This window comes from Balaenoptera borealis (assembly GCF_965194805.1).
Source record: "Balaenoptera borealis genome assembly, chromosome: 3".
Lineage (NCBI taxonomy): Eukaryota > Metazoa > Chordata > Mammalia > Artiodactyla > Balaenopteridae > Balaenoptera > Balaenoptera borealis.
In genome coordinates, this window is record NC_138866.1 from 75,584,191 (window position 1) to 75,599,631 (window position 15,441).

The window sequence follows — 15,441 nt, forward strand, 5'->3', positions numbered from 1 at the left end:
GTTTGGGAGCCTTATAAATGCAGCTTGAGCTAAACTTTCGGCATAGGGCGGAGGGAAGCTCATCGATGGGGCCACGAGCTGAGTGCGTTTAGTCACTCCGTCGCATGTCCCTTGGGAAGGTCTGAGACTAGGGCCAAAAGCGGCCCTAACAGGGCTCTCCCTGAGCTTCGGGGAGGTGAGTTCCCAGAGAACGGGGCTCCGCGCGAGGGCAGACTGGGCAGGAGATGCCATCGACCCCGCCCTTGCGGAGGGGCCTGGCGGATGCCTCCTTAGCCGGAGCTTGGAACAGACTCACGGCCAGCGAAGTGAGTTCAATGGCTGAGGTGAGGTACCTCGTATGGGGGCCTCATAACCCAATTCAGACTACTCTCCCCCCCGTCCTCTTTTAGGCTGTGGAAGGTCTGAGTAAGCAGACGTTTAGGGATGCAAGGGGCGTGGAAGCTACAGAGAATGCTAATGAACTCGGAAGACCTGGTCAAGTGAACCTTAGAAAAGTTGGGTACCACCACCCCGCTGGGAGCATAGCCCTGAAGCCTTGTCTCCGACCCTCTGAATTAAAAACTGGGAGTCTGCATTTTTAACAAGAACAACCAGTGCATTGGTGATTTTTATGTAGATTATAGATATTTATTCATTACTTCAGCACATTTATTGGACACCTTGGTGGGTTCTGGGGATATGGTAGTTTAGCCAAAATAGACATGGTTCATGTCTTCATGGACCTTAGAGTCTAGTTGGGGACAGACATTAATCAAGCAATTACACAAGCAAAAGTACAGCAGCAACAAGCGCTATAAGAAATATACAGTACTAAGGGAAGTTCTAATGGGAGAACAAACTGGGGAACTCATCACTAGGGAAATGACAGGAGTTGAGCTGTATCAGAAGAATCAGTAAGTAAAGAGGAGAGACACGGAGTGGCTGGAGCAATGAAAGCGGGAAGTGTGGTGTGAGATGAGCTGGAGAGGCCGCCAGGGCCCACAGCAAGCCAGGCTTTCCAGGTCAAGGCTAGAATTGTGATTTGTTCTAATACGGATGTGTGTGTGTGTGTGTGTGTGTGTGTGTGTGTGTGTGAACTACAGATGGATTAAGGACTGACATTCAAAAATAAAACTTGAAAACTCTTAGGTAGAAAATACACGTAAAAGACATAGAGAACAGACTTGTGGTTGCCAAGGGGAAGAGAGGTGGGGGAGGGAAGGATTGGGAGTTTGCCATTAGCAGATGCAAACTAATACATATAGGACGGATAAACAACAAGGTCCTATGGTATATAGCACAGGGAACATTATATTCAATATGCTGTGATAAACCATAATGGAAAAAAACATGAAAAAATATGTATCTATAACTGAGTCACTTTGCTGTACAGCAGAAATTAACACAACATTGTAAATCAGCTATACCTCAGTAAAATTTAAAGAAAATACACATAAATATCTTTTAGACCTTGAGGGAAGGGACGGGCTTATAAAGACACAAACGTCGTTGAGTATGAGAAAATATTGATAAATTTGATTATATTAAAATTGAGAAATTTTGGTCACCAAAACATGTAAAGTTTAGAAAGAAGAAAATAAATTTTTCTCATTATTTGCATGTGGTTTGATTATGGATAAAAAATCCAGAAGAAACTGGGGGATACATTTTTTAACTCAATAAGGAAGCTTAGCAAGGCTGCTAGAAAGTAACATGTAAGAGTAAATTTTATCTTTATGAAAGAGCTTCAAACAAGGAGAAACAGAATTTTTAGGAAAGATACCACTTATAATAACATAAAAGCATATCAAGTACTTAGGAATAAATCTAACAAAATGTAAGTGTTCAACAAATGTTTGTTGGATTGGATGGGATTGGTTAATCTGTTTCCAAGATATGTCAAAGCCTGTTGCATCTGACTTAATTATGGCACAAACAAGCTAGACTGGATTTGGAAATAGGAAGACAATAAAAATCAAAGTTTATTAAAAATAGTTAATACTGAGTAGAGCTTTCTTTGTGTACTAGACATTGAGCTAAGTGCTCTCTACATGCATAACCTCATTTAATCTTTATAATGATAATAGCTAGAATTTATTTAGTGCTTACTATGCTATGAGCTTTACATATATTATTTAATTCTCACAACAACCCTACAGGGTAGGTATTATTACTATCTCCATTTTACAGTTGAGGAAATTGAACTTTAGAAAAATGTAAGTAATTTATTCAAGGTCACACGGTGTATTGGTTTGCTAGGGCTGCCATAACTAAGAAGTACAGACTGGGTTGCTCAAGCAGCAAAAATTTATTTTCTCAAAATTCTGAAGGCTGTAAGTCCAAGATAAAGGTGTCGGCAGTGTGGGTTTCTTTCTTTCTTAAAATTAATTAATTAATTAATTATTGGCTGCGTTGGGTCTTCGTTGCTGCGCGCGGGCTTTTCTCTAGTTGTGGCGAGTGGGGGGTACCCTCCATTGTGGTGCGCGGGCGGTGCTTTCTCTTGTTGCGGAGCATGGCCTCTAGGCGCGTGGGCTTCAGTAGTTGTGGCTCGCGGGCTCTAGAGTGCAGAGCTCAGTAGTGGTGCACGGGCTTTGTTGCTCCCCGGCATTTAGGATCTTCACCCGTGTCCTCTGCATTGGCAGGCGGATTCTCAACCACTGCGCCAGCAGGGAAACCCCAGTGTGGCTTTCTTATAAATCCTTTCTCCTGGATTGCAGGTGGATGTCTTCTTCCAGTATCTTTCCTGCTAAGCCTGTTAACTTGAATATTACCCTGATGGTAAGTTCTAACTTGAGTAGATCTAGACTGTTTATAATGAAACCTGTCACCTTGCATAAATTAACCATGTTAAGGTCACAAAGGATACGAAAGTATCCCAAAGGAATGAAAATTCTTTGCAGTAGGTCCAACTAAACAAGAATGTGTGTAAATAGCTCGAATTAGCCCATGTTTGCTTGTGCGAAGTATATTAAAAGGAAACTTGATTTAAAAAGTTTAATCTAAAAACAGTGCAAGTAGCATCATTGGTCCTTAAAGAGACAAGTAGGTGAAGGGGGGGCGGTGCATCATTTCAGCACCTTTTAAGGTAAAGGAGGAGGGAATCATCATTAGCCAATCAGGCTCTGAGGCCACTTCTCAAAGCTACTTCCTGTCTCTCCACCTTCTCTCTTTCCTTTTGGTGGTGGGCAGGTGAGTGTGCACTTAATTTTGCTTCCTAATTGTTTTGAATTTCTCTTCAATTTGAGCCATTGTATCCTGGTGGCAGGCCTTTATTTCAAGCCAGCCTTGGAGTGTGGGTGAGCTACAAGGTGATTAATTTTGGCTGCGTGGAGATTGGAGGAAGGAAGTGAAATGATCTGCCTGGCTTGTTTCCACGTGGGCCTCTGCTGGACTGGATCTGCCTTCCTTCTCCGAGACAGGGTGACCTAGGAACAGTAGATTCTGCTTCATGTACATAGTGTTTCTGCAAAATGCCTGGATTCATTTTGCTTGGAGGAAAATGTACTGTTATTGTCTCAATGCTGTTTTGACTTCTGTCTCCCTTAGTGAGAGGGTAGATCTTGGGAGGAGGAGTTCAGACTAGTCAGTTTTAATTCTCCTGTATCTGCAGGGTCCAGGTTCTTACTGGGTTTGTGGGAGCTGCGGTGGATGTTGTCTTTGCCCTGGTCTTTGCTCAGAGCAGTTTGGCTTTCTTAGTGGGACTAGGCTGTAAACTCTGAAGTCAGATGATTTTAATGAGCTCTAAAAGGAGCTCCCAATTTTAATGTCGGCACTGTGCCCTAAAAAGCTTAGGATATACTGAAAAAGATGAGGGGCCTTAGCGTAGTGCAAGCCTAAATCAAATTCCAGCACCACAATTTACTCCTCCAGTGATCTCGGGTGAGTCATTGAACTTAGCTTTTTAAAAAAAAAAAAAATTAATTAATTAATTTTTGACTGTGTTGGATCTTCGTTGCTGTGCATGGTCTTTCTGTAGTTGTGGTGAGCAAGGGCTACTCTTCGTTGCGGCGCGGGGGCTTCTCATTGCGGTGGCTTCTCTTGTTGCGGCACGGGCTCTAGGCGTGCGGGCTTCAGTAGTTGTGGCACGCAGGCTCAGTAGTTGTGGCTTGCAGGCTCTAGAGCACAGGCTCAGTAGTTGTGGCGCGCGGGCTTACTTGCTCCGCGGCATGCGGGACCTTCCTGGACCAGAGCTCGAACCCATATCACTTGCATTGGCAGGCGGGTTCTTAACCACTGCACCACCAGGGAAGTCCCAGGCTTAGCTTTTGAAGATCAAAGTATACAAAGTCCAAACACTAGTCCATGTGACATACCTTCTAGAAGTAGGCAATAAATTTATTGTGGATATTATTTTTCTCATAAAAAGTTTGCCTAGTGACTTTGAGTGACATACATTAGTCTGAATATAATGTATGTGTTATCCTTACAGGTAGAAGGTGTGAGAGAGACATAAACTAGTGCATGGAATGTGGTAATAGCCAGGCGTAGATCCCCCATAATCCTTATAATTCTCAAGCTTTATTGTTAAATTTATGTTATTTGAATAGGTAATACATTCACATTGTTCAAAATTCAAAAGGGATCATATTGTACATAATGAAGTCTCCTAAGCCTGATTCCCCTCCTCAGTAAGTGTTAATAATTTCTTGTGTATCCTTCCTGAGATATTTTATGTGTATATAAGCAAATATATGTACTTACCCCTCTTCTATATATGCTCTACCATGTATCTTACTTTTCCCACTTAGGATTTCCAAGTGAGAAAATATAGAAGATCCACATTCTTTAACATGGTTACATAGAAATCTATGTATGTACATACCATAGTTTATTTAACCTTTGTTGGTGTACATTTAGGTGGTTTACAATCTTGTTATTCCCTTCAAAATGAAAAACCTTGTACATAAGTCATTTGTCAACATATGACATTTCAGTTGGGTTTTGATATATTCTTGTTTATAAGGACTCTAAATATGCAGTACTTCCTCTTATTTTGTGCACATAGTGATGACTAGAAACCAACACCCTAAATATCTTGATTGAACAATAAAGTATTTTCTATCAAAACCAAAACCATGCTGATGGCCTTTATGTGAATATATCCTTGCCCATTTCAGTTTAAGTAAGGGATGGTTTATTTTGTTGTGAACACATATTTAATGTTGAGAAGGAATGACAGTGTGAATCAGAGAAGCCACATGGTCTTCATATTCGCAAGGGCAGAAGGAGCATGCTTGCCATGTTTACTTGGCAAAATACGGGCTGGATATCTTTCTGAAATTATGGTGTTGAGTGAGTAAACTCATATTTTAGCATTAAGTTAGGAAAAACGGAAATGTTTTGGGGGCTGTAAATATGCAAAATAAAAGAGGAAGCCTTTGTGAATTCCTCCAAGGCTATTTTAAAAGTCTTAAAAGGCCCAGATCATGTCTTGTGAAACATCTAGTTTTCCAGTTAGGAGGTTTTGCTGATTGGGAGAAAAATTAGTTTTCAATGGAAGTATGCTTTTGTTGTTATGGAGTAATTTTATTTAGAATACATTGGAGTCTTCATTGCTAAGTAAAGAATGAGAGGAAGGGGAAAGCAAACTTTTTTTTTTCCTTAAAAGACACGAATCTTGGATTTGGAAGGGCATTTACGAGTACATGAGTGACTTTCCTGGCTTCAAGATTATTGTGAAAGTGTGAAATTTTAGGCAGAATATTTGCATTCTTATTAGCTGGTTGATCTTGGACACTTAATAGAAACAGCATACTAAATATTTAACTACATGCCAGCTACTGTGCAAAGTATTTTATATTTATTTTATGTCATTTAATCTTCACAACAGTTCTAAGAGGTAGGTGGTATTTGTCCTTATTTTATGGAAAGGGAATCTGAGACTTAGAGAAGTTGCGTAACTTGCCCCAGGTCACAGCAAATATATGGGGGAGCTAGGACTCAAATCCACTTCTGTCCAACTTCAAAATCCCTTATCTTAAACACTAAGCTAAGTTGCCTGCCATTTATATAAACCTTGCTTGTATACCTATAAAATGGAGATGATGTAGTACTTGCAAAATGAGGTACTATGTGGACATATATGGACAGTGCTTTATAAATTCTAAGATAGGCAAAGTATTATGAAATAGATAAAATATGAAGTGAACAGAGTAGGTTTTATTGCCTTTTCATATTGATTTTAAATCATTCCTTATTGCTGTTTTGACCCAAAGCCCTCAGGTACTATATTTTTATTTCATTTTTATTTTGCTCCACCAGCAGTGGGACTGGGATTGGGTGAAATGGTGGTCTCTTGGGGTGAGCTGTATGATCAGTCGGTGTTTCTGATCTCACCACTTTCATTTCATATGTGCCCTGAGTGGATTCCTCCTGCACTGAGAGGTTAAAACAATCGGTATTCTTGGCTAAAATAACTGACAGTGAATGGGAAATAAAATGTGGGTGTCTGTTCTGATAGTACAGCCTTACAGAGCTGTCTCTAGAAGAGGACGGTGGCAAGCAACCAATTTAGCTTTTACTTCCTATACAAAGTTTTGTGTTGTTTTCCTTCTGCTTCAGGTTGAAGATGGAATCCACTGAGGAAAGAAGGCCTAGGTCTTCAGCACCGTGTGTGCCAGCCCAGAAGCAGCAGTGTGAAAGCCTCTGCAACATCTGCTGTAGACCCCTAAAAATCAGGGGGGGTTGGATTTGGACATCCTCAGTAGGAATGGTTAAGCGCTGATGGGATCATAAACGTAAGTACTTGAACTTTGACCAAGATATGATGCCTTAAAGTGTTCTCTGTTTCACATGTGTATGTGCCTTTTCTATCTAAAAAAGATAGGTTCATCGAGTTACCGTTGTATCCCATAGTGTGAGATACACAGTAGGCACTGAGTAAATTGGAATGGAACTGAGTAAAATTGAGTGATAACATAACCTTAAAATAGAAGCATCAGCTGATTCAGTATTAGCAATTTGTGGTTGGTATCAGGCCTCATGAAGCATCTGTTCACATGTAAAATGTACCTTTTGCCCGTGAGCACCAGTCCTTTGAAGAACTTATTGCCACAGGAAACAAAATGAGCAGGTCATTGATTGTTAATGGGGTATTTACAGAATGTTTACTTTAGCTCCCTAAACAACTCAGTAAATATACAATGGCCTTCAGGTGGTAGAATAACACTTGCTGAAGCGTGACTAGAATCCTGCAGGGAGCATCACACATTGGGAAAGGCATCATATATCATCAGGATTTATGTGCTAGGCTTTGTGCTATGTGCCAAGGACACAAAGACCAGGCCCTTTGCAATCTGGGTTTTGTTTGTGAGATGAGACAAATAGAGAAGTTACACTTTTAAATCTATAATTATTTTTGTGTAAGAAGTACTTGGACATGGACTTTTGAGGTTAGACAATGTTGAAACTCTCACAATAAGAAATGGTGAAATCTCGCAATAAGTTTTGCTTCCTATGTTCCCTTAGTTAATTTCTCATGCTGCTGATCTCCAATACATTTTGAATAATTAAAGCACCATTCAAGTATAGGACAAGAAGGAGTAAAATAACACTTTGATTATATCTCTGAGTTACTTAAAACACCTCATTTTCTTTCTGACCTATTGAGCCAGTATGCCATTCTTAATACGTTCTAAAGCAAACCATCTTTTGTAGCTCTGCTTCTTATTTCACGTAGGAAGTGGCATTGTGAAGTGAAAATATGGAGTTGTGACAGAATTGGGTTTAAATCCTAGCTCTTAATAGCTAGATGGACTTTTGAAATTTATTTAACTTCGCTGAGCCTCAAATTTCCTTGTAAATATGAGAAAAACTTTTGTTGTAAAGTTTGAAATGGTTTCAGTAGTTCTTGACAGATTGTAGGAATATTTAAGAACGATAGCTACTACTTCCTTTCTGTCAGCTTATTTTAGTCTTACCCACCCTTTAAGGCACTGCTGTCCAACACAACTTTCTGTGATGATGGAAATATTCTGTATGTGTACTATCCAGTTTGGTAGCAATCAGCCACATGAGGCTATTGAGCAATCAAAATGTGACTGAAGAATTTAATTTTTAGTTTAATTTAAATTTAGGCTGTATGTGGTGTTAACCTATTGGAGAGTGCAATTTTTCTTTTATTGAGATATAATTGATGTATTACATTATATTAGTTTCAGGTGTTCAACATAATAATTCAGTATTTGTATATACTATAAAATGATTACCACAATAATTCTAGTTAAGATCCATCACCACACCTAGTTACACATTTTTTCTTCTTGTGTTGAGAACTTTTGAGATTACTCTCTTAGCAACTCTCATATATATAATAAATATTATTCTAAGTGCAATTTTGAGGCTCATTCAAGACCTACCTTTTTTTTTCATGAAGCCTTCCTTGACCAATGATTCTTCTTAACATTACTTGGTTCCCTCTCCCACTTATTTTGTACTTACCATAGACATTAATTTTCATGAGTGTTGTCTTTCTAGCTAGATTGTATTTGAGATTGCGGAGTTTTAAATTTCCCCATTGCTGCATGAAAAGGAACATGATAAAAATATAACTGTAACGTGTAGTTAATAATTTTAAATGATCATTAAATGTAATAGAATTTTCTAGTTAGTAATTAGGTGAAGAGTAGGGAATAGTATGAAGGTTGCTTACGGTGATGAGCTTTGTGTCTAGTCTGTTTCACTCATCATTTTAGGTGATGAGCTTTGTGTCCAGTCTGTTTCACCTAAAAGTTCAGATTACCCTCAAGCTCTGGAAGAACATATTAAAGCCTCTTTCTTACAGTGCCATCTTGTGGCCGATTTGTGCTCCAAAGAATGCTCATTCAAATTTGCTATGTCAAGGGAAGGTTTTCTTAAGTTTATTGTGATAAAACCTTAACAGAAGTAGAGGTTAAATATAATTGACACTGGCTCAAATGAAATTGAAACATGCTTTGAAAAAAAAGCTATTTTACGTTGACTTCTCATTTATTTGACTCTTAGGAGTTCTTAGCGCCTTCCTTTTTTTTTTTTTTAAAGGATTTTGTGAATTTAATGACTGTGGTTATCCTGTGGTGGTTACGAGTGTTTTCTGCGATCACATACCCTGTGAACTTGGAGAGACTGGCAGTAACGCATGCCATTTATCCCATGGCTGCCAAGCTCTGTCTGCAGCCAGCACACGGCTCCTTCTTTTTGCATACCTATTCTTTTGTTAGACTGTTGACTTTTATAACCTTTCAGAGGTTGGTTAGATTTATCGTACAGTTTTACCCAAACTTTTAAATTTATACAAATAGCGGAGCTTGTACAGAAGTCCTGCCCTAGTCTGATACTGAGTTTGGGCATTTGATGACATCCTCCAAGTAGATGGGTCAATTTATACTGCTGAATGGAGATTCAAATAAAGAATGAACAGTTTTCTTTGAGGTTAATTTTCCTTGAGGTTATATGGGTGTGACTTGGTGTGGAGTAGGCTGGTGTGCATTCAAGTCTTATAGTCAGAGCATTTGCATATTTTTTTTAAAGATTTATTTATTTAATTTATTTATTTTTGGCTGCGTTGGGTCTTTGTTGCTGTGCACAGGCTTTCTCTAGTTACGGCGAGTGGGGGCTACTCTTCATTGAGGTGCACAGGCTTCTCATTGCAGTGGCTTCTCTTGTTGCGGAGCATGGGCTCTAGGCACGCAGGCTTCAGTAGTTGCGGCACGTGGGCTCAGTAGTTGTGGCTCGCAGGCTCTAGAGCGCAAGCTCAGTAGTTGTGGCGCACAGGCTTAGTTGCTCCGTGGCATGTGGCATCTTCCTGGACCAGGGCTCAAACCTGTGTCCCCTGCATTGGCAGGCAGATTCTTAACCACTATGCCACTTTCTTAACCAGGGAAGCCCCTGCATATTTTAAAATTTATTAATTTTTTATTTTCCAGAGATGATGCCAGATAGTTGATAAATCCTATAGCTCAACTTGATTCCTAGATACAAGCTGGATTCATTTGATACCACAGGTAAGTATAAAAGAAAACCTTCATTTTCACCTCATTTGAATTTCTAATCACCTAGCAATTTGGGGGGGCTCACTTTTCTTTCTTTTTTTTTTAATATTTATTTATTTTTTGGGCTGCATCGGGTCTTAGTTGTGGCATGTGGGATCTTTCTCTGTGGTGCGCGACTTGCCTCTAGTTGTGGTGCACGGGTTCCAGAGTACGTGGGCTCTGTAGTTACTGCACACGGGCTTAGTTGCCCCGCAGCATGTGGGATCTTAGGTCCCCCACCCGGGATTAGAACCTGCATCCCCTGCATTGGAAGGCAGATTCTTAACCACTGGACCACCAGGGAAGTCCCCGGGGGCTCAATTTTCTTAGTGGCTGAAATTAATGGTAGTTGAAGGGGCCTTAGTTCTAACCTTAATAGAGTTTCCCTGGTTTAGGGATGAGGAGCTGGTGGTGGTTTGTCCTTTACCAGTCAGTCATTTGCAGTTTGCCATGGTGAAACGCATGTTAAGTTCATGTTTCAGCTGATCGCCCTGATTAAACACATGCTCTGAGCAGACTAAACCTAGGGTAAACACCTGGAATTGAATTCTGCATCTTGAAATTTTTACTGGAATCTAGCCTGTGATGTTAGGTAATTCTTAAATCTTTGAATTATGAATTTGCTACTACAACATTTTGTTGTGCTTTGATCTTTTGTGATATCTCTTTGAGATAGACAGAACTTGGGTCTAGAATCCTTAATCTAATAATTCAAACAGTACAGAAAAAACACTGATAACTGGTATAATTCTATTAACTACTTAACTTGACAGTATTAAACTAATCACTATTTTGTTAGTCTATATATAAGATTAAGAGAACCCCAGAGTTGGTTAAATCAATTTTTTTTTTTTTTCACACACACACACTGTATTTTATTTTTACAAGAGATAAATAGACTGACACCAAGCATTGTACATGGATGACCACAACCAAAGCAACAATGGGTTAAATCAATTTTTAAATCAAGATAATAAAATGCAATACTATACAATCACTAAAAGTTATGATACTGGTTTGTCTTTCTTGAAATGGAAGAGTATTCATGATACATTAATTTAAAAACAAGTTACAGAGCAATATGTATAATCCTTTTTCTGCTTAAACATTTTTATATGCTTATGTTTACTTGAGAAGTCATTTGAAAGGATATACTCAAATACAAGGGATTATTGTCTTTAGAATTGGGTTGTATGGGTGATCTTGTTAACCAGTATTTTCTGACTTTATGATATTCATGTATAATTTAAAGTTATTTAAAGCAACCCAGGTGGGACAGGCTCATATTCTTGTACCTGCAAGTTTCAGCACAGAATGGGGTTACATATGAGGGTGAAATATAGGAAATACAAATAATTCAAAGTAACATCAGCACTTGAAATAATTTTTTAGCTTTTGGCTGTGTCTTTTGCAGAAATGAAACTTCGGGAGACTAGATTGGAGTCTCACTTCTTTCCCAGCCTGGAACTCTTGGGAGCTGTAAGTCCTGGATATACAATAGATAATAATAGTATTTTTGTTTTATGGTAAGGCTTATGTTGAAATTGAGAAATTTGATATACATATGAATCTGTGAGAACTCAGCTTAATGACTTCATGGCTAGCTGCTAAGGTGCTACAAATTTCAATTTTTAAAAAGTCAACTAAACATGTTGAGAGGTAGCTTAGCAAAGTAGTTATACATGGCTTCTGGAGTCAGACTGTGTTCAAACCCATTCTGTATCACTTAAGCAGCTGTGTAACCTTGGCAAGTTTCTTAACATCTCAGAGTCTTAGGGTCTTTCTATCTTAGAAGGTGATAATTATAGTACCTAACTCAAAGGAATAATACTTAATTTGGAAGATTAAATTAGATAATAAATGTGTGGGGCTTAGAAAATTGTTAACATGTGGTAAATGCTCAATAGATGTTAGCTATTTTATCATCAGAGTCCATGTTTATATTTATCTTAGACTGTACTACCTGGCAATTTCTGACATCTGCCTAAGAGGTTATCAGAAATTCTTTGTTTTTATTGCTTATGTGCATCTTTCTGCCAGTTGGTCTATCCCTCATCATCTTTACCCCTAGCACACAAAGCCTAATTTAGTTCCAGAATTAGGCAAAGTATGGTAATAAGGTCTATAGTGTATATCCCTATATAACTGTTCCAATAACATTTTCTTAATTAATCTTGTTTTGGGCACTAATTTATTTATCACCTAATTCCTCTTTTTGTCTATCTAGCTGGTCCAGTTGATACTTAATGGTTCTAGTTCTTGACTGACTTTTTAAAAAGTTAGATGTAGTGATTGTAGTGATGTTTCTTAAAACATTTATTAAAATGTTTATTAAAATGATTAGCGATAATATTTGACGGCTGTTCCTCTCACTGCTTGGAGCCTTCAGTAGTGGGATTTTAGTCTGTCATATATCTAAGCTGACTTGTCTTCACTCAGGGCACCATGAGGATGGGTTGGCTGTCCGTTAGTGCCATCTGATTTTTGCGGAGTCAAACAATTGCAAAGCAGGTGGTGATTCTAGGTTAAGAAAATATACCTGTGATTAAAAAAAACCCCACTAATTTTAAAACATGAGGATCTAATGTATAGAGAACCTTTTGATTGCAATTGCTTTTGAATAGCACTGATCTAGGGCTATGAAAGAAAGAGCTCTAGTCAGTTAATTCTGGGAGTTATTGTAACATTATACTCTGAAGTCATTCATGTATAAATTTTAAATGGTTTACTCAGTTTTCTATTGAGTAGTTATTCACACATTTCAGGGAAGTATTAAAAATATCTTTTTCTTCGCAGCATGAAGGTAGATGATTCTTCAAATTAAAAACGGACACTGACTTTTCTTACCAGAAATGGTTTATAGAATCAACTTTCAAAAATGCAAGAGGCAGCAAAAAAAAGGAGTAAAATATTTTCTTCTATTATTCTTTGATTGTTTGCTAGATTGTAAACTCCATGAAAGCAGGATAACTTGCTTATCTGTAATGCCTGGCCCAGAATAGATACTCAAAAAATATTTGAAGTTGGGCTTCCCTGGTGGCGCAGTGGTTGAGAATCTGCCTGCCAATGCAGGGGACATGGGTTCGAGCTCTGGTCTGGGAAGATCCCACATGCCGCGGAGTAACTAAGCCCATGAGCCACAATTACTGAGCCTGCGCATCTGGAGCCTGTGCTCCTCAACAAGAGAGGCCGCGATAGTGAGAGGCCCGCGCACCGCGATGAAGAGTGGCCCCCGCTTGCCACAACTAGAGAAAGCCCTCGCACAGAAACGAAGACCCAACACAGCCATAAATAAATAAATAAATAAATAAATAAAGCATGACACAAATTAAGCAATGTGAATACCATCAAGCTTTCATCATCATAAAAAAAATATTTTAAGTTAATTAAAATTTCCATAGAATTTTGTTTTTTTTAATCCCTGGAAAATAACAACCATTTTAATGGCATTTCAGCAAGACAATTACATGGAATAACTGGGACTTAAATTTTGACTCTGATGTATAAACTATCTGGATACCAATGAGTCTACTTAATATCTGATTATGATGCTTGATCCTTTAAGAGGCAATGAAGAATGGCTGCCAAAACAAACTGTGTATGTGAGGAATAGATATATAAAAGCTTACTAATATTTAGTAGGAAATCTTTTATTATGTACATTTCATTGGAAATTTTTCATTGATTTAAATTGCACATACCACTCAGGTATGATTAAAAAGTCTTTTTTTTTTTGCTTTATATTTAATGTTGAAATATTCTCAATTGTTTTGGCTAAATTATACTTTACAGATTTTTTTGCCCTATATTCTTTATTTACATCCATGAGGGTATATTTAACATGCAAGGGATACAAAATATACATCCAAATATTGGAAGTTTGGTATACTTCACTGTGTTTTGGAATGAAATTTAATACTTGTGCTTATGCCAGAATCACACAAATGGTATGCAACTATAATAACTTCTGTTAGAATATGAAACCTATTCTTTAGATTCTTCTATTAAAACAAATATAAGTATCAAATTAGTATTAGAGTAGATGATGCTGACAGTCAGATTCAAAGATAATAAGGGGGGAAGATTATTATCTCTGAAGCTCTTAGAGAAATGTGGTGCATAAATACTCATAATATAGCCAATATGTCCTTAAAATATCTGAATAAGATCAAAATCAAACTTCATGGTAAAAATACCATTTTGAAAGGTATAAGTGATATGTAAGCACAAATTGTGCTTTCAGAGTTTATCCAGACTTCTTAGGAAGAATGGATTAAAGATCTATAAATGAAAAGCAAAACTTTAAACCTGTAGAAAAGCAAAGACTATGACACTGGAGTACACATAAAGCACAAAAAGGAAAGATCGATAAATTTGTATACACTAAAATTCAAACTTATGTTTGCACATCATGTAACTGACAAAGTCTCCATTTAAATCAAGAAAATGATCAAAGGATATGAATGGACAATACAGAGATGAGGATCCCTGAGTAGTAATTCACATGAAAAGATGCTTTATCTAACTAGTAATAAAAGATTTCCACATTAAAACAACACTGAGATACCATTTCACTGCCATCAGACGGGCAAAAATGAAAACAAAACAAAACAAAACAACCTCGACGTTTAAACGTGTTGCCGAGGCTGGAGTAGTGGGCTCTCATCTTTGCTGGTGGCAGTGAAATTTATGTTACTACTTTAGAGAATGGTTTGGCAACATCTAGTTTATTGGAAGATGCTTATACCTGGTCTTTGAGTATTATATTCTATAAGAATTCTTGACATGTGTATTCAAGGAGGCATGTACAGAAAGTTCATTGCAGTCGTATTTTTAATTGTAAAAGCCAGGAACTAATATCCGTTAGAAGAATGAATGAATAAATTGTGGTTTGTAGCATTTGGCTGTTAAAATAAATTAATACGAGGTATGTGTATTAACTTTACATCTCAAAAACAATGAATTAAAAATATGGCCAACTGATATTTGTTGTGTGAGAAGATTTAGTAGTTTTAGAACATGCAAGACATTCACAGAAAGATAGACAAGATGAAATGGCAGAGGGCTATGTACCAGATGAAGGAACAAGATAAAACCCCAGGAAAACAACTAAATGACGTGGAGATAGGCAACCTTCCAGAAAAAGAATTCAGAATAATGTTAGTGAAGATGATCCAGGACCTTGGAAAAAGAATGGAGGCAAAGATCGAGAAGATACAAGAAATGTTTACCAAAGACCTAGAAGAATTAAAGAACAAACAAACAGAGATGAACAACACAATAACTGAAATGAAAAATACACTAGAAGGAATCAATAGCAGAATAACTGAGACAGAAGAACGGATAAGTGACCTGGAAGACAGAATGGTGGAATTCACTGCTGTGGAACAGAATAAAGAAAAAAGCATGAAAAGAAATGAAGACAGCCTAAGAGACCTCTGGGACAACATTAAAT

The 15,441-nt window shown here is 37.8% G+C and overlaps 1 protein-coding gene across 2 annotated transcripts in view; it reads left to right on the top strand.

The window, feature by feature from the left end:
- The first annotated feature begins 24 nt into the window (after positions 1-24).
- CCNB1IP1 (cyclin B1 interacting protein 1) overlaps positions 25-15,441 on the top strand; it is a 34,785-nt gene continuing 19,368 nt past the window's right edge. The window contains exons 1-5 of one of the 2 annotated variants that reach the window (XM_082385060.1): positions 25-3,168; positions 6,541-6,716; positions 9,882-9,959; positions 11,401-11,465; positions 12,783-12,889. In XM_082385060.1, coding sequence (XP_082241186.1) covers positions 12,839-12,889 — 51 coding nt within the window. In that variant the 5' untranslated portion in view covers positions 25-3,168; positions 6,541-6,716; positions 9,882-9,959; positions 11,401-11,465; positions 12,783-12,838. Of the gene's footprint in view, positions 3,169-6,540; positions 6,717-9,881; positions 9,960-11,378; positions 11,466-12,782; positions 14,970-15,441 lie in introns of those variants that run through there. The other variant, XR_014242520.1, reaches the window with a different exon arrangement.